We start from the raw sequence: 27736 nt of genomic DNA on the forward strand, positions 1-27736 counted from the left end.
CATCTAGCGGCGAGGATAGGAGTTGTGCCAGCTGCCGAAGCCTGTCGCACTCTTCTCGCGCAATGATTAATGACTGAGAGATGAAATTAGATGATATTGGAGAATGTTGTTGGAATGAAAGAACACAGGGAAAACCGAAGTACCCGGAGAAAAATCTGTCCCGCCTCCGCTTTGTCCAGCGCAAATCTTACATGAAGTGACCGAATTTGAACCATGGAACCCAGCGCTGAGAGGCCAGAGCCCTGCCGCCTTAGCCACGGAGGCTAGTTCTTAACTCAGATATTTTATATAAAGAATATATAAGCGTCCAATATTACAGCGTTGCATAACCTCCTCTTTATCATTACGTTATCAGATAATGCTTCACCTACTCTACTGTATGTCTCTGAATTCTACTTACTAGAAATTTAGTCAACCATAAAATCACATTTGTCTAGTCCCATAGCCCCCATTTTCGTCAGCAGTCTCCCATGCTCTATCCTAGCAAATTAATGGCTTGGGTATGTCAATAGCCATACAGTCCATTTAACCTCCTGATTGTACAGTAAAATATATATAATATCTCGCTCAGTGCATAATTTCGAAAATTTTAGGTGTCCCTTTTCAACCATACGTCCCCACCCAAACATTAGTCACAAGTTTCGATATTTGTAAACTTGTGATATAGTTACCATGATAAATCGTTTTCTACAAAATACTTTTCTGAAATTAGGGCTTTTAAAACATAATATCTTTTTTTTTGCTAGTTGTTTTACGTCGCACCGACTCAGATAGGTCTTATGGCGACGATGGGACAGGGAAGGGCTAGAAGTGGGAAGGAAGCGGCCGTGGCCTTAATTAAGGTACAGCCACAGCATTTGCCTGGTGTGAAAATGGGAAACCACGGAAAACCATTTTCAGGGCTGCCGACAGTGGGGTTCGAACCTACTATCTCCCGAATACTAGACACTGGCCGCACTTAAGCGACTGCAGCTATCGAGCTCGGTCATAATATCTTTATAATCAAAATAATAAAATCACAAGATTTAATTTAAACAACGGGTGGTATGTAATATTCTTCATTCAGGTTTTGTAGTAACTTTCATAATAGTGAGTGAAAAAGAAATCACAAGTTTCATCTACACTGGCAATAAATACATAAGCTACTAAAGATAACCAATGACATTTAAAAATCTATGAGACTTTTTACCACTTAACCACAACAAAGCTATTACATTTTCTTGTATAGGCCTATTTATTACTAACTAATGACTGCATTTATAAAACATATTGATCTTTAACTGAGCTCAAATTGTATAAAGATTTTATACTTCAGTGTGTGGACTATGTTTCAGTAATTTTTACTCAGCAATCCTCTTAAAAGCACTGTGCAAAAAAATCCCTGGGAGGTGCCGAAACGCCATTCCGGCGCGTTCTGGCCGAAATTAAGTTAAGCACTGGTCTTGCTGGAATCTAAAAAATGAGTCTCACTGATACAACCTTTCCTAAATCCGAAGTGTCTTCTATCTAACCAAACATGTTCAATGTAATAAGAAAAATATTTTCCCAGAGCTTGAATGATATAGTCCAAAGCACTTAAAATGATCCTAAAGCCCTTCCTACCCCAGTATTTCGTTTTACAAAGACTTCATATAAAGACACTTCATTTGTACAAATCGTGGATTTTAGATATGCATGATAATAGGACCGTACATAGGACTATACATACAAACCAAAACCAAACCCCACGATGCAAGAACCCCGAAGGGTCATGGCCTACCAAGCGACCACTGCTCAGCCTGAAGGCCTGCAGATCACGACGTGTCATGTGGTCGACAAGGCGAATCCTCTCGGCAGTTATTCTTGGAATTCTAGTCCGGGGCCGCTATCTCACCATCACACAGCTCCTCAACTGTAATCCCGCAGACTGAGGGGACCTCGAGCCAGCCCTCAGATCCAGGTAAAATTTTCCGACCTGGTCGGCAATCGAACCCGGGGCCCCCAGGTAAGAGGCAGGCACGCTACACCTACACCACGGGGCCTGCCCTGTTATATACAGTACAGTATACTACAGCAACAAAATGTATGAAAACACTACAACATACCTGTAAAATAAAACATTTTATTAATAACAGAATGGTCCGCCTCTGTGGTGTACTGGTTAGTGTGATTAGCTGCCATCCCCAGAGGCCCGGGTTCGATTCCCGGCTCTGCCACGAAATTTGAAAAGTGGTACGAGGGCTGGAACGGGGTTCACTCAGCCTCGGGAGGTCAGCTGAGTAAAGGGGGATTCGATTCCCTCCTCAGCCATCCTGGAAGTGGTTTTCCGTGGTTTCCCACTTCTCCTCCAGGCAAGTGCCGGGATGGTCACTAACTTAAGGCCACGGCCGCTTCCTTCTCCCTTCCTTGCCTGTCCCATCCAATCTCCCCAACCACCCACAAGGCCCCTGTTCAGCATAGCAGGTGCGGCCGCCTGGGCGAGGTACTGGTCATCCTCCCCAGTCGTATCCCCCGACCCAGTGTCTGAAGCTCCAGGACACTGCCCTTGAGGCGGTAGAGGTGGGATCCCTCGCTGAGCCCGAGGGAAAAACCGACCCTGGAGGGTAAACAGATTACGAACGAACGAACAGAATGACTGTTTCGTTCTACAAGAACATCCTGTGATTCAATCAAATCTCTTTAACAACATACAGTAAGTGTTATGTACAAAATTGTTTACGTTGAGTAAGTGTTAATGATTGTGAAAGAGTGATATTATGAACATGTGCAAGAAACCGTACGAATGCTAAGAGTCTGTCTTCAACACCTCAATAAATTTTGAAATGTTTACTAAACTTACGGGCTGCCTGGCCGAGGCAGTAAAGGCGTGCTCGGTTCGTCTGGAAGGACGTGGGTTCGAATCACCGTCAGGAAGTCGTAAAATGTAAGAAACGAGATTTCCACTTCCAGAGGTGCATATGGCCCTGAGGTTCACTCAGCCTACACCAAAAATGAGTATCAAGTTAATTCCTGGGGACAAAGGCGGCCGGGCGTATAGCTAACCACTCTACCCCCATCACGTGCCGAGGTTAACAATGGTGGAAGCCTTTACCTTCCACTCCTCCAAGGGCCTTCATGGCCTGTACGGAGGTGACTTTGCTTCTTTTTTTTTTTTTTTTTTTTTTTTTGCTTTGCTTTGCTTTTACTAAACTTACCCTAGTGCAGCCCATCTCGTTCTAAGTGTTAAGCTTGGTCTAAGCTAGGTCGTTGTTCTAGCTTGTAGCTTACTGCTTGCTGACATAAACCGCTTTGGTTTATAATTGGAATGTAGTTATAAACTCGCTGTTCTTATGTGTAGCTGAAGCATGATTACACGAGAACGATTCTGGAATGTTCTAGTTTATATATAATGGTAAAATAACAGGACGAGGACCTAAAAGACATACCCTTCCTAAATTCAGAGTATTTAGTACGTGTAAGTAGCCTATAACCTGACACACATTCCAGACGTGTCTTGCGTCAGAGTAACCTCAAATGGGTTCAATTTAAAGGCTTAAGTTTGAAAGCAGAGTGGAATGTCGTGCTCTATTCTTTTGTAGATTAGGGAGCGAAGGGGAGGAATTTTTCAGACGTGCGTGGTCTTTGAAGTTGTTTTGGATGTCTTTTTTCCTTTGCGATGTCCATTTCTTAAAAGTTATTTCTGAAAACGTGTAGGTTATATTCAACTAATTTGACACTGCGCACGAGACTCGTCGAAACAAGAATCAAAAACTTACGAAATATGGATGAACGGAAAAATCTTCCGAGGCGAAAAACAATTATGCTACTAAGCGGTCATCAGATAAAAGTACTAGCATATATCGCAGAGCATTTCCATCTTAAAACATAACAAATCTAGGATGTCAGAGGATGGCATTTTAATCCACCTTTCTAACCTGAAACTGCATGCGCACGTTTTCAATTCTCAAGACAGCCTTAAAATTATGGCAGAACCGGGAAATGAATCATGGATAATCGGGTTACCGGGCGAGTTGGCCGTGCGGTTAGAGGCGCGGGGCTGTGAGCTTGCATCCGGGAGATAGTGAGTTCGAATCCCACTGTCGGCAGCCCTGAAGATGGTTTTCCGGGATTTCCCATTTTCACACCAGGCAAATGCTGGGGCTGTACCTTAATTAAGGCCACATCCGCTTCCTTCCAACCCCTAGGCCTTTCCTATCCCATCGTCGCCATAAGACCTATCTGTGTCGGTGCGACGTAAAGCCACTAGCGAAGAAAAAGATAATCGGGTTGGAAGCTTCCGTGGAAACATCTAAACCACGGTGAATGTTCTCCTTCGATATTTACCAGAAAATTCAAAAGACCACCTTTTTGGGGTGGTGGTAATTATTTCAGTCATCTCTTCTTCTACCGCTGTGGAGTCGCACATGTAGATTTGACCATACTTTACGGGCGGATGCCCTTCCTCTCTCGAAAGTACGAGTAGGCAATCATCCTCTCTATACAGTAAACAGAAGAAAAATGGAAGAGGTCCGCTTCGATGAATGAAGGCATCGACAAAGAAAGGGAAGGGCCACGGAGGGCGTGAAAATGGAAGATTCACGTAGGCCGCCCAAACCTAATACCGTTGGGGTCGAAAGAGAACACGAGTTGATCAAGGGAGGTCAGGCGGGAAAGGTGTAAGTGAAGAGCCTGGCATAAATAAATGGAAGTATTGCTAGACTCAGATCGGGGAACAGAGGTCATCAATCCACACTCTCAAGTTTAAAGTCCCCCTTTTAGTCATATCTTACGAAAGGAAGGGGATACCGTTGGTGTGTTCTACTTCTCCTATGCACTGGTGGTGCCAGCTCGAAGTTTAGAGAGCCGCGTTCTTAAGCACATAGCATGATGTAATATGCCATCTAGTCGACAAAGGGTGGTGCTATTAGCGCCACTATAACTTTGCAAAGAAAGTTCAGCCTGGCTTCACACTTCGTGAACGTTAGTCATCGTCCAGTGTGAGTCAAACATGCCTGTAAGGAGACGAGGAAGGCAGTATCAGCAGCTTACTGAGTTTGAACGAGGCCTTCTGATAAGGCTACAAGAAGGTGAATGTTTTTTGCGCGATATTGCAGACAGAATTGGCTGGGATGTTCCATGGTGCATCGGTGTTGTCAACAACGTTCACGGGAGGGCACTGTCCGGAGAGGGAAGACCGCTGTATTCGCCGCATGACTGTGGTGGATCGTACTGCATTTGCAGCAGCTGTTAGAGCTTCAGGTGTCACGAGAGTGACTTAGCGAACTCCTGCAAATTGAATTCTTCTCCGAGCCAGACGTCCTGTAGCGTTCATGCTACTAAATCCGAATCACTACCATCTACGTGCTGTCAAGCTAGAGCTCATCGGAGGGTGGAGTGGAGATCTGTTGTGTTCTCAGATGAGAGCCGTTTCCGTCTCAGAGCCAGTGATTGCAGTAGGTTGGTAAGAAGAAGGCCAGGTGATCGCATGGAAACAAGCTGTCTGCGGCGTCGACTCACTGGACCTATACCAGGAGTCGTGGTCTAGGAAGCGATTTCCTTTGACAGCAGTACTATCGTTGTTATCCCAAGAATATTGACAGCAGATTAGTACGTCAGACTGGTGACTGAACCGGTTACGCTGCCATTCATTCGCATTATTCAAGGGGGTGTCTCCTAACAGGGTAACACTCTTCCTCATACCACTGCTGTCACATAATGTGCTCTACAATGTGTCGACCAGTTGCCGTAGCCTGCGATATCACCAGACTTTTCACCCACTGAGCACATATAAGACATGGGACGACAAATCCAGCGTCATCCAATATCAACATTAACTGCTCAGATTTTTACTGACCAAGTGTAACAGGCGTGGAATTTCATGCCTCAAAATGACATACGGCACGTTAATGACACAATGTAAGGCACGTGATTTCATTCAAAATCGTGATGACTACAGTGGTTATTAACGTACCAACATTTCACATGACCACTCGCGCATACGTGAATCAGTGACGTGGAAACTTTAATCAAATAAGTATGTTAACTGGACAATTTCTTAGCCTAAATTGCATTCCTCTAAAATTATGTCTTCTTGGTGTTGAGATATCATTTTCCGCCAGGGTATTTCAGGAAATTTGTTAATTTATTGGAACCGTCGTCTGTTTACACATTAGTAAATGACAAATGGATCTTATATCCCTATTAACATTGCAGATTGAATACCTATTTAATGTTGTAAGATGTGTTTGAAGCCTTCTTAAAATAAAGCCGAATAGAAATTAATACAAATGTCAATGAGCGAATGGACCGTCATCCTAATTTCCTAAAATATTCGGCCTAAAAGGAATTTAAATAATCGCTATATTATTTTGTTTTACTTCGTGTAAAATGTTGCACAGACTAGCCTCCATTAATTGGCGTTCCCTTCATTCAGTCGTTCGTCTCGGTCTGAAAAGTTGAAGAATCCTATCACCGTATTTCACTTGGGTGATAGCACGAAACTTTTCAGCAGAAATGTCTGAATTCTTTAAGTATCTAAATACGAAGTGTAACAATATTATCATGATGAGGATTCGCTGTTGACAATGCATATTTAACATGATTCTTTATTTTACTTTTACATACATTTTCTAGAAATCCGAACTTCAGCCAGAAGTGAATAAATGTGGAATTTGCAATTTGTAAGATCGTCATACCTTAGGCTTCTTAGTCCACAGTTGGTCAGGCAGTAGTTGTAATGGTAAGTGGCTCTTCAGAAATCTAGGAGAAGATAAATTTGTCGCGTACTCAACGTTATCTTTCGTGCCGGACTGCGCACGGTCTTCCGCTGTCATCAAGCAACCAAACCTGTGGTCAACCAACAATGGTCAGTAAAAATATTATCAACAGAGAATATTTAATATTTAACGTATTTGTATTCATGGTAAAATATTTTACTAACATAAATGACTGTATATTAGAATTAATCTAAATAGTAGATAAAGCAAGCAGTTCAAGCTAAGCAATGGCCTAGCACAAGGATCTGTTCTTGCGCCACTCTTGAGTTTCTAAATAGATGCATGCTGAATACTTTCAGCAGGAGATGTTGGTAAGCAGAAGACTGAACCAACAACTCAATATCATCTACTGAACTGGCTGACTAAATCTTGACAACTGATCTGACCATACTGGATGATTACTCCAGAAAATGGAAACTTTGTCCTAATATAGCAGAAATCAATCAATCAATACTGATCTGCATTTAGGGCAGTCGCCCAGGTGGCAGATTCCCTATCTGTTGTTTTCCTAGTCATTTCCTAAATGATTTCAAAGAAATTGGAAATTTATTGAACACCTCCCTTGGTAAGTTATTCCAATCCCTAACTCCCCTTCCTATAAATCAATATTTGTCCCAGTTTGTCCTCCTGAATTCCAACTTAATCTTCATATTGTGATCTTTCCTACTTTTATAAACGAACTTATTAGTCTACTAATGTCATTCCACGCCATCTCTCCGCTGACAGCTCGGAACATACCACTTAGTCGAGCAGCTCTCCTTCTTCTCTCAGTTCTTCCCAGCCCAAACTTTGCAACATTTTTGTAACGCTACTCTTTTGTCGGAAATCACCCAGAACAAATTGAGCTGCTTTTCTTTGGATTTTTTCCAGTTCTTGAATCAGGTAATCCTGATGAGGGTCCCATACACTGGAACCATACTTTAGTTGGGGTCTTACCAGAGACTTATATGCCCTCTCCTTTACATCCTTACTCCAACCCCTAAACACCCTCATAATCATGTGCAGAGATTTGTACCCTTTATTTACAATCCCATTTATGTGATTACCCCAATGAAGATCTCTCCTTATATTAACACCTAGGTACTTACAATGATCCCCAAAAGGAACCCTCACCCCATCAACACAGTAATCAAAACTGAGAGGACTACTCCTATTTGTGAAACTCACAACCTGACTTTTAACCCCGTTTATCAACATACCATTGCCTGCTGTCCATCTCACAACATTTTCATGGTCACGTTGCAGTTGCTCACAATCCTGCAACTTATTTACCACTCTACAGAGAATAACAGAAGTATGTTTCTTTTACTTGAGTAATAGACATACAAACAAGAAACTGTCAGTCCAGTTTAATTCCACGCACCTCTACCAGAACAACCTTAACGTACTGTCTGCATCTTTCAGAAACTGCAGCTAAATTACATCACGAAACAACATCCTATGTAAACTGACGTTCAAGCGTACAAAAGATGACAGCACTTGGACTAGCATACTCCCCTGCTGAACATCGTGCGTCAGCCTGGCTTCACAGCTGCCACGTAGGGAAGATCGATTTCCAGAAAACCCACACAATAAGACTCATATCAGGGACTAAACCTAACTCCAACCTACTGGCTACCTACACCATGTAGTATCACTCTTCTATATATAAGAAGGGAAAAACCTCAACTAACTTTAGAAAAGCCCCAATATTTTCAGTATTCGTCCATTCAGCACACGTCTTCAACTTGTACAAAAGTGGGAAAAGGACTGGTCTTTCAAGGCACTCTTACAATGGCTTACTGACAAACAAAAGAATGTTACACCTCCAGTATTTGATCAGCCCCACCCATTATGGACCACCCTAAATCGAGTGCAAACAAACCATAGACGTTGTGCTGTCTTGGCAACTGTGTAGGTTTGGAAACAGCCGGCTGCCTGTGACTGTAGAAACAATAACAGACTATTCACTTTATTACGCTTGAATGTCCTCTAATATGTTACCGAGGCGACAAACAGGATTTTATCTGCTTTACTCCTCCAGTCAGTTCACTGGTTGAAGAATCTTAGCTGTCATTTACGAGGACTGCTTGGCGAGTGAGCGTTATGAACAGGGTCTTTTAAGGTTATGTGCTTACTTTATAACACAATTTCTTAAGTTTGCTTGGTATAACGTCACGCGTTTAACCAAACCAAACCAAACCCCATGGCACTACAGCCCTTGAAGGGCCTTGGCCTACCAAGCGACCGCTGCTCAGCCCGAAGGCCTGCAGATTACGAGGTGCCGTATGGTCAGCACGACGAATCCTCTCGGCCGTTATTCTTGGCTTTCTACACAGGGGCCGCTATCTCACCGTCAGATAGCTCCTCAATTCTAATCACGTAGGCTGAGTGAACCTCGAACCAGCCCTCAGGTCCAGGTAAAAATCCCTGACCTGGCCGGTAATCGAACCCGGGGCCTCCGGGTAAGAGGCAGGCACGCTACCCCTACACCACGGGGCCGGCCACGCGTTTAATAATCTATATATTAAAAGAGTTTACTAAACCAGCTTTGACAAATCCGTCCGTCACTTCTACTGGACCGATTTGCTTCATTGTTGTTTGATTCTCTCCGGAATTAGCTAACTGTGAACCATGATACATTTATAGGTCTCCAAATTTAGCAAACGTAGAGTGATCATAAATTCAAATCATTAAAAGATCACTCCAATAATTGCAGGCAAAAGCTTACACTAACTAACAGGTTGCTAAGCGACTCTTTCATTAATATTCTGATACATGTAATATCATTGCATGCAGCCATGTTTGAATACTATCTGTCAAGCCAGAGAGTATACACTTTCTCTGATCACGGAAGAATACTATTTCCTGCTAGATACTTCAAGAAATGCCCCAATTCGTTCATTCAGCACACGTCTTCAACTTATACAAAAGTGGGAAAAGGACTGGTCCATCAAGGCACTCTTACAATGGCTTATTGCCAAATGGCAAAATGTTACACCTCCAGTATCTGATCAGCCCCACCCATTATGGACCAGCCTAAATATATTCAACAGAAGGCAGAACGTTCCTGCTAAGTTACATACTGCTAAGAGAAAAAATGTCTACGCATGAACAGACCCCATCATAGCATACGCCGTAGACATTATCTGGGAACGCCTATCGAAGGATAACCTAGTTACACTGGAAAGAGAGGCCATCTATCTTGAAAAAGTTCTCTGCCTGGCAAAACATACTCCTTCGAGAGAAACCCCTGAACTCACAAGACAAGCGTTCCATACTGAAGAAACGCGATTAAAAATTACATTATCTTCTAAGACACAATACCAAGCTTTACATCAAGAACTGCAGGATTAGAAACACGAATATATGGATAGATTTTTACCAAACAGACGGCATGATGACGTCAATTGGATGAATTCTGACTACGAACTGCGGCGTACCAAAACGCGCTTCTTATTAAATGTGCATAAAAAGGGCAGGCAAAACAATCTGATTATGACAGGCACATCAAGACGAGTTATCTGGTCTATTTGTAATGAATGCTGCGGAGCACCGCGGATCCTCTAGTACAGGGCCTCTCAAAAGCCCAAAATCTCACGCGTGCAAAACGAGGCGCAAGAGCTCCGTGCACTGTGCATCGCTCCCGCTCGGCACGGCTCGGACCAACGCTTCGTCTCTGGGCAACTCGGCTAAGCTCGGCACAACTCGGCTCAATTCGGCTCGGATTTGGAGCGCTACGCAGCAAGTGAGGAAGAAGGAGACAGGGGGAGCGAGCGAGACAGGCTTGGGGAAAGAGAGAGACAGCGCCATTGCTCCAAATCGAGGAGTGGAGGGTCTGCACTTTGGTCAAGCAAGCGAAGTCGTCTTTTGCACCGTGCACAGTGCATGCACCCTGAGAGGCCCTGCTCTAGTATTTAAATAAATTGGTGTGGGCCACTGGTGAAGGGCTTTCAACTCAATCAGTCCCGTAGACAATTCCTGGACGGGCTGTTGATTTTAGCCGCATCTGGTTAACTCTACGTCTCGAGGACTGGGTGTTTCTGTTTGTCTTTATACTGGTATACATTTGTTCATTTACACACAAAACATGACACTACCAGCTACTACAGTATCACTCAAAATTGAATACATCCTTTTACGTTTGATTGGCGTTAGGAGGAGTACCTGACCCTAAAAATAGGCCAAGTCCACATGTATGACATTAGGTGTGAGAAAAGTGGCAAAGAGATTATGATGATGATGAACAACAACAAGAAGAAGGGACTGTACACTGGTTGATTCAGATGCTCCTTGTTCTTTGGATTTATGCAATCCGCAGTTTACCTAACGTGAAAATATCTCCCATGTCGTCTGACAATACGTTCTTACGTAGGTACAAAGCTTGAAGTGTCAATTTGGTGGTCTGTACACCATTTTCGATGTTCGGAACCTTCTGCCTTTTTAAAACAAAGCTCAATTCTACTTTTCTCTCCGAAGGTTGAGTGAATTTCGTTCGATTGTTGCAAAGTCCGCTAGAAGAGGATTTCAACAAACCGACAATAATGAAATGATGTATCGTGGCATTTACTCGACCTTCAGTACTTGGCTACCTCGGCCGGTAACGAGCCCATGAACTTGGGACCATGGACGGGCGCTCTACCTCTGATACACCGAAACACCTGAAGTACTAATTTAAAGGCGCCGAATGTACCTAATGCTCACACGATCAGCTAGAAATTGTTTCAAACACGTTCAAGTGTAGAAAACATTTATCTCTATTATGTGTGGGACTCGGAAGTTTTAAGAAGTACAGCGACAGTTACAATTGGAGAAATGTACATTGACCTCTCAAACCCGTGTTTTAAAGGGCATATAAATTATAAGCACGCTTCCTGGCGAAATGAGTGTTTTACAAGGAACTTCCTTGAGTTCGAGGTCGTACGTGCAATGTCTAGTTGGACCATTCGAAAGTGTCAGTACTAAGAGAGGTGACGACACAATATTAGCAGCTAGTGACTCGCCATGGGCTTAGGAGAACAACAGAATTTTTTTGTTTCACTTATTACAAAGGACATCCTAGACGTTCGCATCACACCAAGCACATCATAGAAATTCACAAAATGTTCAAAATAAACCTTGAACTTAAACGGGAGCAGCGATCGCAAAATGACTACCACAATAACCATAAGTGTTAGCGCCAGCAAGAACAAAAGTGAACTTCTTGGGAGTTGTAAAGCGTTCACGATGTTCTTACAGAATTCATAGATCATAGGTACACTTTTTGTATACCACAAATGTTGCGCACAGCAACGTTTAGAGTAGACTTGATATGGTCTTTCTGGCTCAGTTAGTAAATTGTTGACCTGCTGTCTCCAGGTGATGAGTTCGATCCTATGATGTGACGTCTGAGTGTTTAAATACGACTACTCTGTGATGTGGAATTCTTCATCTTAACGGATTCTCGTGGTATAAAATTTCGATATTCCAGCGTCTATTAAGACCTTTAGCAGTTGGAACTAATGTTAGAGCAATTAAGAATACTTACAATATACCATTCCTGTCCCTGAAATGAAGTGGTCAAAATCACTACCAAAGGAAATTGAGGTGGTTATAAAAAACATTGTTGTTTGAATGAGCGGCAAACTTACTCGACGTAGGGACTTCTGTTGACTAGCACTTGTGCCTTCGCTCCTTCATAGTCCAGGTCGTGTATTAGTAACCATATCATCTCCTGGCTCCAGGTGGTGCCTGCAAGTATACCAAGGATCACAGTAACGTTAGTTCCCATAATACATACTTTAAATCGTGAGATGAACAAAGCATCGCCATAACAATCAAGATAAAAAGCAAAGAAATCAAATTTAGGTAGCTAAATCAAAATCGAATTAATCCGCTTTTTAAAAAAACAGCCGGCCCCGTGGTGTAGCGGTGGCGTGCCTGCTTGTTACCCGGAAGCCCCGGGTTCCATTCCCGGCCAGGTCAGAGATATTTATCTGGACCTGAGGGCTGGTTTGAGGTCCACTCAGCTTACGTGATTAGAAATAAGAAGCTATCTGACGGTGAGATAGCGGCCCCGGACTAGGAATCCAAGAATAATGGCCGTGAGGATTCGTCGTGCTGACCACACGACACCTCGTAATCTGCAGGCCTTCGGGCTGAGCAGCGGTCGCTTGGTAGGCCAAGGCACGGGCTGTAGTGCCACGGGGTTTGGTGGGTTGTTTAAAACAAGTACAAACAATATGACCTCATGCACTCGTCATGAGTACTCGTACTTTAGAGTATTTACAATAAATCAGAAATTGAGTTTACATCTTAATGAAATAAATTTAGGAAATTATCCTATCGGATTACCCTTCACCTTTGACAATTACGTAACTGTACATCTTAAAATAATATGAATTCGAGTACTCATTCTTCTCAGTGGCGGTTTCTGGTATAGCGCAATGGAGCAATGAACCTCCAGTTCATATCAAATTTTATTCAGCTACTTAATATTCATAACTCCCTTGTCAATCTCGAAGCTCTTGCTTAGCCCATCTATCTGTAATATACTCGTACTGGCTTTCAATTCTTGTGAACTGCGCACGTTTCGTGGCTGGATACTTGTCTGGAATAAACCCCCTTGGAAGGAAATCACTCCGTCCGTACCTAGGCGAAGGGAGTGGCGAGAAAACGTTAATTGCCTAGCCATAGGAGTTCTTAAAATTAAGTTACCAACATTGCGAACATACATCCCTAAAGTTTACTCTGTTTTTCAAGTGTGATGCTAGTGTTTACAACAGTTTGCAATAGTTATCATAATTCGTAATATTATTGTACGCTGTGCAAGCGTGTGAGTGTTTTTCTGCACTGTTGTGCCGTTCAGAAACTTAATTGTTAGGACATAAAGAAGTTACAATATTTTCTCCGTGTGGGTATTTTTGTGCACTGTAGTTGCGTCCATAATTTTTGTTCCCGGGAAAGGTAAGGAGCTACATAATGAGTTTGAACAGTGATATGATACTTAAGAAGACAAACCTTTCTTCTCTCTCTCTCTCTCCCTCTCTCTCTCTCTCTCTCTTGAGCGTAAACTTAAGATTAAGATTAGGGATGCCGAACGCCCAATGCCTGATCTTGATATAACGAGGCATCCTAAAAGTAAAAGTAATGAAATCGTGCGTAAATTCAAAATGGATTTATACCGTATAAAAGAATCGAGTGGATCTGTGGGTGCGAAATTACTAACATGTTGATTTGTTTTCCTTTTTTATGATTCATGAGTGATGAAAGCGAAGGGACTTGGACCAAAATCGAAGTGGTAGATATAGGTTATTTGTCCAAAAAAGTAATAGTAAAGAAACACAGAAGTTCTAAATCTCATATGCTTGCCCAGTTACAATTCGATCTCCTGGGAAGACACGATAACAGTCAGTAATTTGACTGTGCTGACAGGCAGTCTGTGGAAAGAGACAACGACCAAGTACGGAAAATTCGTTATGTGCTGTGTAAAGTTCTGTGGTGCGTTTGAGATGGCATTGCGCGGGCATGACGAAACAAGTGAATCATCGAATCCTGGCATATTTCGAGGCCTCGTCAATTTTAGTTCTGAAATTGACGTTGCATTAAGAAACCATCTGTCCAAAGCTACTGTTTTCAAAGGCACCTCGAAAGACATTCAGAATGATTTGCTTTCGTGCATGTATGAAATCTGTCGTGAGAAAAAAAAATAGAAATCACCACGGCGCACTTCTTTTCGGTAATCGCAGATGAGACCACCGATATGTCAACTACAGCACAATTCTTCCCAACGGTAAGCCAGTTGAAATATTCTGGGGTTTCCTCTACCCTCTAGTCATGATGCTAAGACAATAACAGAGTGTTTAAAATTTTCTTTGAGCGAAGTTATGGATAATAGAGATAAGTTGATTTCACAAGGTTACGATGAAGCAAATATAATGAGTGGTCACCATTCAGGGTGCAAGTTCTCATCAGGGAAGATTTTAGGCATGCACATTATGTGCACTGTTATGCCCATTCTCTGAACTTAGTCATGGCACAGGTGACAGGGGGGAGGGGAGATATTGAGGGGGGTATTTTTCCTTCTGTTGAACCCCCAGTGACGAAAGTCACGCGCCGCCACTGATTCTTCTGGTCAGCTTCACCTCCAGCCGGGCTACCCAATGGTTTTAATGATTACCCGTCACTACGACTGACTCAGGAACCAAGATGAAAGATCTGCATAACTGGTCCGTAACTGCTAGTCCCATCTGAAATTCTCGTTCTGATTACTTCTTTCTTCAGTCCCGTGCTCACACGTACATAAATACACAGTTATTTCCTGTAGCTGCCTAGACTTCTGGGCATTGTTAGATAATGGTTTACCCTTCACAACCTATCTGTCATAGCAACTTAGTACAATGGCTACTGTTGATCACGTTTCTTCCTAATTCCCCAGACAAGTTTCTCATTTACATAATACTAGTCTCTGGTTGTTGAATTCCTGTCTCCCAAGTTCATTACTAATTTGCGTAGCAATTCTCAATGAATGTGTCACGGAACTTCAATAATTACAATGTCCAATTCTCCTAAAAAAACTAAAAAAAACGTTCTTGAATTCTGTGTATCTCTGCACTCCTTAAAATTTGCTAAATAAATTCCTTACAACTCATTCTTCACTCACTATCGGCCTCTTACTAACATGGACCTTAACTGTGCTGTAATTCGTAAACAAAGGCATAGTTCTGTTCCTCATAATTAAGTATACATGTTCCAATATAAATGTTCTATCACAACCATTATAATAGAGTTCACCAGCGATAATGTTCCTGCGTCCTACTAACACTGAATAGTACTATCATACGAACCAATTAGTCACCAAGTAAAAGACTTCTCCAAGCTCCAATAAATTACGACGATCAACATGGCGTTCGTCTCAGTGCTTTTATTAACTCATATACTCTTGTCTTATCCTGGTCCAATCATTTTTAAATATTGTCACGATGCTTTCTTTCCATTGCACTTAATTTAGCGCGTCTCTCTGGCTTCTTCGAAAATAAGTATTTCTACTGTCTGCGCCAATCACATTGAATAGGCCACTATCTAGACTCAAACAGGGTCCAAAAGTACGGAACCGTTAGTAAAATGCTACTGTTTCTCTTCGTCAGCCCAGGGGTTTTCTCTCCCTTCAAATAGTATATAGCCCCCTCGTGGTCACGCTTCTCTCGAACAACGGCTCCCGTATGACAAATATACACTCGGCTAATCCTTCCGCTAGATAATTGGCGCCAGCCTATCCAGTTAACTTGTAACATTTGCCACAGACTGAAATATAAATTATGAGGGTCTATTATTTTAATGTATCGGTAATTTATTATTTAAATGTTGCCGAATTCATCGGCATGAGGACTGTAAAAGGGCTCTATGTAAATGTCATGGTATTGGAACTCGATCACCGTCACCTCCACAGTTCTCGCCCTAACCCACTATTATATTCAATAATTTCTGTGTTCTTATACTCTTTCCTCGTTCTGTCTTACAGGAGCATTGTAATCTTTATTCTTGGACAAATACACCCTTCCCCAGTGTATTATGCTACAATACTCTGTCACTTTTTATTGTCAGGTATTTCTGTGTCTTATCTTAAGACTCGAACGATAAAGATAAGTCTAGGAATAGCCTAAAGCGCTCTTTATCTCTAACACACACACACACACACACACACACACACACACACACACACACACACACACACACACACACACACACACACACACACACACACACACACATATATATATATATATATACATACACACACACACATGATGAGAAAGTGATTGATATCAATTACACTCATTTGTTATATTTTTACGGACCAGAAAGCAAGGCCCAGTAGCCTTATGGGATTATACCGTACTAGCAAGATACCTGTGCTTCGCTACGGTTTATACTGAAATTTATAATTGAATGCTTAACATTTTATATATAATTCGCCAATATTCGCGATCTGACGGCAAAGTTCCTCCCATTTATCAATCTTTCTTTCCAGCAAGCGATTTAGCACTTCCCGGGCTAGGTCCAGGTATTCCGCCCGGTCAGTTGGGTCCCTAAATCTTTGTCATCTTTTCCTATAAGCATTTTTTAAATATCGATCAAATCTTTGAGGAGATCCGGCGTGGTGTCGTTTGGGGTGCCTTGGCGGTACTGAACCCGCGGACGGACTGCATTCGTAATCTCTATCCGGCCAAAACCCGTTCCCAGCGCAGTCCGCACATTTTGACGACGGTCCAGAACATTCTTCTTCTTCTTCTTCTTCTTCTTATTATTATTATTATTGATGTTCTGGACCACGCAGAAAGATGCAAGACCACTACTTGGCGGTAAATTACATCTGCTGCCATTGCCATTGCTGACAATGTGACCAGCACCATTGTCGCGCGTAGGCAAGTGCACGGGATTTCTGGCGATACAAATGATGTACTTCCGTGAAGTATTGACCTTATTATAGAGGTGAACAACTGCACGGACAATATCATTCCTATCGTTTATTTCAAATGTGTTTAAATTTTTATTTATATGCGAGGAGAAACTACTGTAATCTAACTTTAACCGGGAGAGTTGGTCGCGCGCCTAGAGGCGCGCGGCTGTGAGCTTGCATCCAGGAGATAGTGGGTTCTAATCCCACTGTCGGCAGCCCTGAAGATGGTTTTCCGTGGTTTCCCATTTTCACACCAGGTAAATGTTGGGGCTGTACCTTAATTAAGGGCACGGCCGCTTCCTTCCAACGCCTAGGCATTTCCTATCCCATCGTTGCCATAAGACCTATCTGTATCTGTTCGACGTAAAGCCATTAGCAAAGAAATCTAACTTTAAGTTCTCCAAAGGAAAAGATGGCTCTTGAATACGAACCCAGGAAAGATTAAAAATGACCGGTTTATGATCAAAATTATGAACAGTAAAATCAATTGGTCTCAACTCCTTTTTCAACCCACCGCCGTTAAGTTGGATTCCACTCCCCCCACCCAAAAAAAAAGAACGCGTCTTTCTTTCCTTTTTCACCCCACCGCCGTTAAGTTGAATTCCACCCCCTCCCAAAAAATGTTGGCGTGTTTCTTTATGTATAAAGGAGATTCCAAATACCAATGTTCACGTCTGTTACCTTCAGTTTTGAGATATAAGTATCCCCATAAAAAGAATTCACTTTTTTTACTTCCTTTCACACTACCCCCCCCCCTAAGTGAATTTTTCCGAAAAAAATACTTGTTTCTTTCTTAGTAAAGGTTCTTCTAAATACCAATTATCACTACTGTGACATCTTCCGTTTTTGAGACATATGTCCTCATAAAAGGAATTCAACTCCTTTTCGCCCCAGCCCCCCAAAATTATTTTCCACCAAAATGCGTTTTTCTTTGTTTTTAAAGGAGATCCAAATACCAATTTTCACGTCTGTAACAAGTTTAGTTTTTATTAGATGTGAGTATCTTCATACAATTAATTCAATTAACTTTTCAATTCTTTCACCCCCTCCCTTCATTGGATTTTCCGAAATCAAAAGAATACGTGTTTCTTTACTTTTAAAGCAGATTCCAAATACCAATTTTCACGTCTGCAACATCTTTCGTTTTTGAGATGATAGTATCTTCATACTAATAATTCAACTAATTATTAAAATCCTCCCTCCCCCTCCTTAAGTGGATTTCCGCAAACAAAAAATACATGTTTCTTTGTTTTTAGTAGATATAAGAAATACCATTGTTCAATTCTGTAACATGTTAAGTTTTTGAGGTATACTGTAGACATGCTCATTTTAAAATTTCACCCCATTTTTAGTTCCCCATAAGTGGAGATTCCGAAAACAAATAACCTATCTTTTTTTCCTTTTACAGGGGATTCCAAATACCAATTTTTACGTCTGTAACATTTTACGTTTCTGAGATATACTGTAGGTATATTCTTTCTAAAAATTCACCCCATTTCTCACTCCTGTTTAACCCTCATTAATTGGACTTCCAAAAACAAAAAAAATACGTGTTTGTTTTTTATAGAGATTCCAAATACCAATTTTCACGTCCGAAACATCATTGTTTTTGAGATATAAGTATCCTCATAAAGAGAATTCAACACCTTCTACACTTAATTTCGATCTCCAGTTTAAGCTGATTTTCCAAAAACAAAAAGTATGTGTTTCTTTATTTTTAAAGGAGATTACAAATACCAGTTTTCACGTCTGTAAAATGTTAAGTTTATGAGATACACTTTAGATATACTCACTTTAAAAACTGCCCTACTCCTTGGCTGAGTGGTCAGCGTTGAAGCCTTCAGTTCACAGGGTTCCGTCCTCGATTCCGGGCTGGGTCGGGGATTTTAATCGCGCGTGATTAATTCATCTGGCTCGGGGACAGGTTGTTTGTGTTTGTCCCAACACTCTACTCTTCATATTCGCTCAACATACACATTACCAACCACAACAGGAACACGCAATAATAATTACATCCCTATACACGGGGTTGACGTCAAGAATGCCATCCAACCGTAAAACTGGGTCAAATACACATGTGCTACACATTTCGGACCCGCGACCCCACAGGTGTGGGAAAAGCGGTAGAAGAAGAAGTTATTCATTTTAAACATTCACCCGCCTTTTTTTTATTTCACCCCCTTAAGTGGATTTTCCAAACAAAGTGTGTTCATTTATTTTTAAAAGAGATTCCAAGTACCATTTTACCGTCTGTAACATCTTCACTTTCTGAGATATATGCATCCTCATATAAAAAATTCAACTCCTTCCTCACTTCTTTTCACCCCACCCCCACCCCTTCCCTTATCAGTTAAGTGCATTTTCTAAGAACCAAAATTGGTGTTCTTTTATTTTTAAAGGAGATTCCAAATACCAGTTTTCATGTCTGTAATATGTTAGGTTTTTGTGATATATTGTAGATAATATCGCTGTTGTAAGAATACTGGAGCTGCCGTTGCCATGGTTACGGCAGTTCATTTCTTGACCCGATTCCTGGAGCAAGGTAGTGTGGTGAGAATATCTCCATAACGGTTGGTTTAGGGCCTTAGAACATGGTTTTCGGGCCCGTAGGACTTACCGAGTTTGTTCTTTGAATCAAGAGGTTTGTCTCGTCCTTGTACGACAAATTCGATATTTAGCCTATATTAGCCTAGTATTTTTATATCTACACGTGCCCCCCCCCCTCGAATTGTTTGAAAATAAAATACAGCCCATGTCTCTCAGGGATAATGAATATTTACATTAGTAAAATAATGTTTAGAATTGGTCCAGTAGTTCCTGAGATTAGCCATTACATACAAACAAACTTTACATCTTTATACCTAGGTACTGTATATTAGTATAGATGAAACAATGGAAATATACCAAATATCCTGATGACTGAAAGTAGATTACAACTGCTCTAATGATGCCGAAAGATTTACACTTTTACAAAATATCGCATAGCCGTAGCCCATGCTCAAGGTAATTGACATCAATTATGCAGTATATTTGATGATAATAATTTAATTAATCTCTTTAGAACAATGAAAATCATTCTGTGAAGAAATTACAGTAATCTCCCATCCTGATGATTGTTACAGTAACCAACTAACAAAGAGACACTCACCACATTTTGGGAAGGTTACGATCCACACGTCATCCTCTCGCACTTCGAAGTTTTTAAGTCTTTGCACGTGATCTGTGTAAGGAGCAGGTAGAAGGCAGCCCTTGGGTCCGAAACGACAAGTACCTCTCTTGTATCTACCACAAATATGCTGGGCTAGTTTCGTTAGCAGGGGGCCATCCTCTGGAACCACTTCGATATCCATACTGTAAAAACATCATCATTAGAACTGTATCACAACAGATATACCATGAAAAATAGGCTGTTTTTATTCTTTCTCCAGATCTACATAATATGTATATGATCCATTAATGTAGAGAAAAAATAACAAGTCTTACCTAAGCCAGCTCACAAAAAGAAAAGGAAAGGAATGTCACCAGATAAACACATGAATAATAATAATAATAATAATAATAATAATAATAATAATAATAATAATAATAATAATAATAATATAAATAATAATAATAATAATAATAATAATAATAATAATAATAATAATAATAATAAAATGGCAATGCGGCAGGATAATCACTGTCGCCTGCCCCGAGATCAACCCTTATTGGTGGTCTGTTGGCCATGGCAGAAGGCAGTAAGGCAGTATAATAATAAAAACAATAATATATTGCTGTGTAGAGTACAATAGTGTCAGCAGGCGGCATCTGTAACTTAAACAAACAGCATATCACTTCCGGCCTGGTTCGCAACTCAACGCAATCTTTTCTGAACACTGACCTCTCTGTTGTTCTACTTAAGTTGCAAACCCAGCTTTCATGCTACATCCACTGATTATGTTTGTAATAAATTTGTTTTTCAACAGAGATTCCCAAACCTGTTTTGTTGACTATTTCTTCCAAGAGATTGATTTGTGTTGTTGCATCTGTCAGGATCTCTCAAAGTATAGCAAAATCATTTTCAAATTCCAGGCAATTAATTTCAACACCTTTGCTTTTTATCCCTGAATTTATTGGCAAAATTGTATGTTCTTTTAATTATTCATTCTAAATTCTTACACTTTTCTCTAGGATACAGTTGAACAGAATTGGCGATAAGCTATCACCTTGCTGTACACCTGTATTTATCTTGATAGGTTTTGATATTTCGCCCATCAATTTTACTTTTGAAACTGCGTCTTTAAGTGTTTCCCCTATATTTACTAACTTAGATTTCACACCAAATTCCCTTCTTCTATTATCTATAGTTTCTCTATCAACAGAATCAAAGGCCTTTTTAAAACCCACAAATGTCACTGCTATGACCTTGGAGTCCAATATTCTATGACGAATTATTGATTTCCAAATTGAATAATTGTTCTGAGCAAGGCAAGATCTACCTATTCGAAATCCACCTTCATATGCATCTAATTGCTTGCCAAGTGGTGTTTCTACTCTGTTCAACAAGTTTTTTGAGAATACCTTGCAAGCGATTTGCAGCTGGGATACTCCCCTATAGTTATTGACATTTTGCTTGTCATCTATTTTATGTAGTGGGTGTATGAAGGCCGCTTTCCATTCTTCTGGAATCTATTCATTTCTCCAAATATCTTCAAAGATTAACTGTCGCTCTTGAGACCTGCCCTGACGAGGTACAAAGAATTGACTGCCTGAAATGTTGCCCTGTGTGCAGATGTCCTACTGCTCAGACCACTGATATCGCCTCTATCACCGGTGTCGCCAGCATCACCTAGTGACTTGTACTGCTTTCGCGTTGCCTCGTGTGCGGACGGCTTAACAGCTAACCTAGCTCCAAAGTCTAGCGTGTTAGCACGTCCAGTGAAGTGTCGTTTGACTCGTCTCAGCGAGTTCTACAGTATTGGGAGAGAAATAAATCGAAAATCAAATGGTGTACATTTGAGAAAATAAGGTACGAAGAAGTGCATAATATATCTTTCTTTCCCAAAATGCCGTAAACTATGGACAATAAATGGCCTCAAAATTATCGAAACGCATTCGAGAAAATAGAGCAGCGTGTGAGAATTTCAAAAAATGCAAAGTTATCGACATCAAGCGTCTACGTAACTACGGATCCGTTACTCTGTGAATCCTGGCAGCTTATTACTGTAGTAGACAAGTCGTCTATTTATGTGTTGCGTAGGCATTTGAGTTTTTATATCAGTACTTACGTGTTTTGTGTTGAGTGAGTGTTATGTGATTGATTAGCCTACGAGTGCGAATTCTTTCTTTAACATTAATACAGTGATATTTACTTTATGGATGAGGCTTACGAGGAAACAAAAGTAAGCTGTGCTTAATTTGCGGCTGATATTCTTCCCCATTTTGTCTTGAACTTAAAACCGAGTTTCACAAATCTGCGTTCCCTCGTTTTCCGTTATGCTGTGAACATCAAAATCACAGTCTCGCTTGTACAGCCCGCTTGTCTGTCTAGTCTGCTGCTAACTTGACGAGTGTGGTAGTGTGAGTGTTTGTTTACTTGCATTTGAGGTTATTAAAAGAGTACAATTAGGCAAAATAGCATTCAAAATTACACGGCAAAAAAAAAAAAAAAACTGAAAATTGTATCCAGCAAGGAGCAACAGAGATCAACAGTCCACGATATTCACCAGTGAATAGACGTTCTAAAGGTATGTGATAATGAACTATAAACAATTAACTAGTAGGAAAACAGAATGCAGCCTACCTCAAATTTAATAATGTCGGAAGCTACCAGAAGTACGTACATTCCTTCAGAGGTACAGATTCTCTTACATTAATGAATGGCGATTCAGTGAATGTAACAATCATGCCCGGTGAAATAGAACTTACGACTGCACGATTAATTAGTATACCGCCGGCAGTATCGAACAAATGGGTGCAGTACGTTCTCCAGGATTATGGAAAAGTACAACAGATAGAAAATGAGAAGTGGTCAAATAGATATCGCTATCAAATCAATACAAGAATAAGGGTAGTTCAGATGTCAGTTCATAAACCTATTCCTTCAACCCTCAATGTAGCGAGTTATCAGGCATACTTAACCTATCCCGGACAAGAGCAACACTGCTTTTTATGTGGAAGTTCTTCTCATATTCGGACTAATTGTACCACTATATTTACTCACACCGAAACAACGTCATCTATATCTCACCTCAGATTGAGCGATCTATTCAAACCTCCCTCTTTTGACAGCCCACGGTCAGATACAGAACCCGCTCTCACGGATGTGAACAAACGTCCGTATAGGCTCCGTGCGCTGAGAGGAGAAATGCACCGCTGCGCTGCGAGTGGCGAACATAGTAAGTTAATGCGTTTCACCCGTTGCCTACACTACAATATTATAATATTTGATAATATAATAATAATAATAATTATTATTATTATTATTATTATGTAGGCAACGGTTTTACCGCGCACATATCCGCCGTCGTCTCACCGCGTGCTGCCGTGGCCGACTAAATAATAACAATGGGATTTCTAAGTGTTTTATGCAACAAAAACTGACCACATTATTCCAAACTTGCGGAAAGTGCTCATGTAATAAATTTACAAGAAAAACAGTTCGCAGGAAATAGCAACAGAGCAATAACTGCAAATGTGATCAGAGAGAAACATTGGTTTACTATTTCATAGATATCCTACCATTTCACGGTAGAGAAAACGTAGTAATTTATGTATTAGTAGTCCGGTTCCATGGCTAGATGGTTAGCGTGCTTGCCTTTGGTCACAGGGGTCCCGGGTTCGATTCCCGGCAGGGTCGGGTATTTTAACCATAATTAGTTAATTTCGCCGGCACGGGGGCTGGGTGTGTGTGTCGTCTTCATCATCATTTCATCCTCATCACGACGCGTAGGTCGCCTCCGGGTTTCAAATCAAAAGACCTGCATCTGGCGAGTCGTACTTGTCCTCGGACACTCCCGGCACTAAAAGCCATACGCCATTTCATTTCATGTATTAGTAGTGGTGACAACGAGATTAGTGTTCATATACACATTCAAGAATGCTGTCTTCAGAAAAATGTCCCTGCTCTTATCCAATAAGATATCACGTTAACGTAGGTTAATGCTGCTAGGGAGGCGATTAATTTTAAATTTTAATTTTAATTAATTTTAAACATAACCATGTTTCCTAAGGAAGGTCTTAGTAACAAATGTTATTATTTCCTGAAGGCGAATACTTTTTTCCATGAAATGTAAGCATATTTCAGCTGTTGTTTATGCAGTGTGCTCAGAACATGTCACCTCGCGTACTGATCGACCGTGTGAATGGTCTCGACCTTGCATGTCAAGCGTAGGGAAAGAGAACTACAAGGGCAAGATAGTGGAGGAACTTTTTCTGATAAAAAGGCCCAGACGTGATGTTGGACCGTTTGAAATTCCTGATATTGAAACCGCAGTACACTATCAAAAGTTATACATGAAAAGAAAGTTCAGAATCACTTTAAGTTGCCAATAATTGATTATTTATATTGTATGTCTGTATTTACAATATGATCAAGTCCACCTCTGTAATATAACGGTTGACGCTACTAGCTGCCTTCTTCGGGGGGCCGAGCTTGAATCCTGACAGTGCCAGAAACTTAAGACTGGCATGAGGGTTGGTATGTGGTTACAACGTTGCATGCAGATCATTTCCATTAGGGGTGTGCTTGAAAAGAAATGCACCACGTCGAGACGAGTATATGCATTTACGGATGTAAAATACGGTATTTCTGTGACCTATTGATATTGCGTAATGGAGGCCTATTTCTGTAATTATATTTGTCTACTGACTTTCCAAATCCATTTCGTTACGTTGTAATGGAATACTATAATATTTCACACTTTATTCTGTAGTACAGCAGTACGGTATATTATTATTATTATTATTATTATTATTATTATTATTATTATTATTATTATTATTATTATTCTACTGGCTATAATTAAGCCTATGATATGTGTTCTCTAAAAATGATGGCCTATTGCAGCTTGTTTTGCAGATAAAACATTGTTACCTAGGTATAATAATTGGTTTCTAATGGTTAACCTATTTGTAAAATGGTTTAAACGCGTGTTGTAAAGAGTTATTTTGTATTAATTAAAATGTATAAATCCCGAATTACTTCTTGCGATTTACTGCTATGATCCACCGTCTTTTCAAATGCATTTCATGAGGTCGTGAAGAAAACCTTTGTATCACAGTATATATTAATGCAGCCAACAACAAGCATATAGTTCTGCCCGTAAGTTATGACATTAAACATTAATCATCTGAAGACAGCATTGTAAACTGTTTCTTCTTCTTCTACTTATTCTCCTTCTTAATTTTTTTATTGGGTTCCTCTTTCACGTTACACCCAGCCACTAGTCGTTTTTATCTAGTAAAGCCAAAACTATGAAGGATCTATATATTAAAAACATTGATGAAAAATAAAGTCAGTCAGTACGGCCATTCTATCCGGTCGATTTCCTTCATTGTTTTAAACTGAAAGGTATTCATGCACAGATTTGTCATCAGGCACTATAAATCACTTAACTTTCGCCTTCCTCAAATTATTTGATTTTTCAATTTTTTGTCTCTTTGAAGTTATCATATCTTTGGCTCTAATTGAGGTACGGAGTTCGTTTTGACCTAAGAACACTCAGTGGGTCAAGATCTTTCATTTCAGCTCTTAACTATTAAAATTAGTTGATTCTGAGGAAAGTTATAAGTGCACATTCAATTTGACGTCCTATTTCTTCAACATTTTTTTCTCGTTGAAGCAATTAAATCATTCCTTCTAATTGAGGTACGCAGTTCGTTTTGGTCTAAAAACACTCAGTGGATCAAGCGCTTTCTTTTGAGGTAATAACTACTTACATTGGTAGATTATGAGAATAGTTATGAGTACATTTGTCTCCATGACGAAGATCTTTGAAGGACTTTTTAATAGTTCGGCGCGTAGTGTTGTTCCAAGGAACGTTTAATTCAATTTCTTTGTGTAATGCATTTTCAAGTGTTTTCTTGACACAATATTACATTCTATTACCGCAGCAGATCATGTGCTTTTTTTCATTAAGTCGGAACTTCGCAAATACATCCGTGAGGATAGTAACGAACAACACCATACATTGTACATTGCGGGCGGAGCCAGCGGGAAACAGCTAGTGATATATTAATTGTAATGGGTGGAAGATAAGAAATTAGCTGAAAAAATATACGAAGGTATCATATACTTTGTCAAAAACAAAACAAAACTTGGGATAAAGAATGTACAGGTACGCAAGGTTCTACTTTTCACGTCAGTGAGATCCATCACAGCGGCTATCTACATCACACACATGACCGGATCAACAATAGGGAATGTGGTCTTAGATTCTAATAATGGCTTTAGACAAAAACACAGAAAGGGATTCAGCGATAGAGGGCCACTGAAAAATGATTTAATATGTATGTAAACATCACATATATTCCAGCTTCTTATGGTCAGCTGTTGATGAAGGTGCCCCTAAGTAGTTCTCGTAATTTCCACCCGCAGAAGCACATTGCTATACGCACGGAGCCTATAGAACAGAGAAGAGAACAGTGCAGTAGAAAGGAGCATAGATAGCAACGCCAACCCTACAACACCTGGCACAAGACATGACAATAAGGTAGAACACATGGACTATCCACGAAATGTATGTACCATAAATATATACTCACTCTGTAAATGCTGGCCGCATGGTCTTCCGAGGCCTAACGCCAAGTTTTTTTAAACACATGGACGTAGTAAACACCAGTGTTAAATGCCAGTTCATAAGATATACGTAGTTAACGCACCTGCAGGGGTTCAACTTGCATTATATTCAAATGATAGATCAGACTCAGATACCATCTCAGTTGAAGAAACATTAGATACCAGGGACATACACGTAACAGATCAAGGAACCACAGAAGAAAATAAAGCGATCACTAACACGCTGAGACAGGAGACCAAGAGATTGATACAATTGCCATCACTCTTCAACCGTTGATAAGGTCAGAAGCTGAGAGCCAACGCCCTCAGTAAAGTACTTTATCTTCGTCTGATATGGATAGGTCTGTGGATACTGAAACAGAATCCTCCCAATCTAGAATCGTGGATCAGTCAGATAGACCTAGAGGATGAAGAATTGCGGAGGGAGGACACAGTAGCATAAATATTGCTTGAAATAACAACCTCGGTCAGCAAAAAGTAGGCAAGTTACCAAGTAAACAACGAAACTATCCGTATAGGACAAGGAGTGATTACCTCCCCCGTCTACGCAGAAACTGTTTGACAGAATATCGATATGTGAAGTTCATTCTATTTTCCTCTCTGTTGTAGTGTCATGACCCTAACACTAACAGTATGGACAGTCAACTTTAACAATAATTCATCACCATGTAAAATGCATGCTCTTCTTAAATTTCTACAGTGGCATGATATAGATACTGTAATGCTACAGGAGGCCTCCTTCAATGATTTTTCTTCGGTATTAAACTACAATGCCTATGTAAACACTGGAAGTGATAATTTAGGTAT

General features: G+C 40.6%; 1 protein-coding gene across 1 annotated transcript in view; it reads right to left on the reverse strand.

Moving 5' to 3' along the window:
* LOC136858559 (luciferin sulfotransferase) overlaps positions 1-27736 on the reverse strand; it is a 98333-nt gene that overhangs the window by 44003 nt on the left and 26594 nt on the right. Inside the window, exons 2-4 of the mRNA XM_068225603.1 lie at positions 20300-20502; positions 12344-12443; positions 6654-6804 (exon numbers count right to left, since the gene is read on the reverse strand). Of these exons, the coding sequence (XP_068081704.1) occupies positions 6654-6804; positions 12344-12443; positions 20300-20501 (453 nt within the window). The 5' untranslated portion in view covers position 20502. The remainder of the gene's footprint in view (positions 1-6653; positions 6805-12343; positions 12444-20299; positions 20503-27736) is intronic.

This window comes from Anabrus simplex, chromosome 1 (assembly GCF_040414725.1).
Source record: "Anabrus simplex isolate iqAnaSimp1 chromosome 1, ASM4041472v1, whole genome shotgun sequence".
Lineage (NCBI taxonomy): Eukaryota > Metazoa > Arthropoda > Insecta > Orthoptera > Tettigoniidae > Anabrus > Anabrus simplex.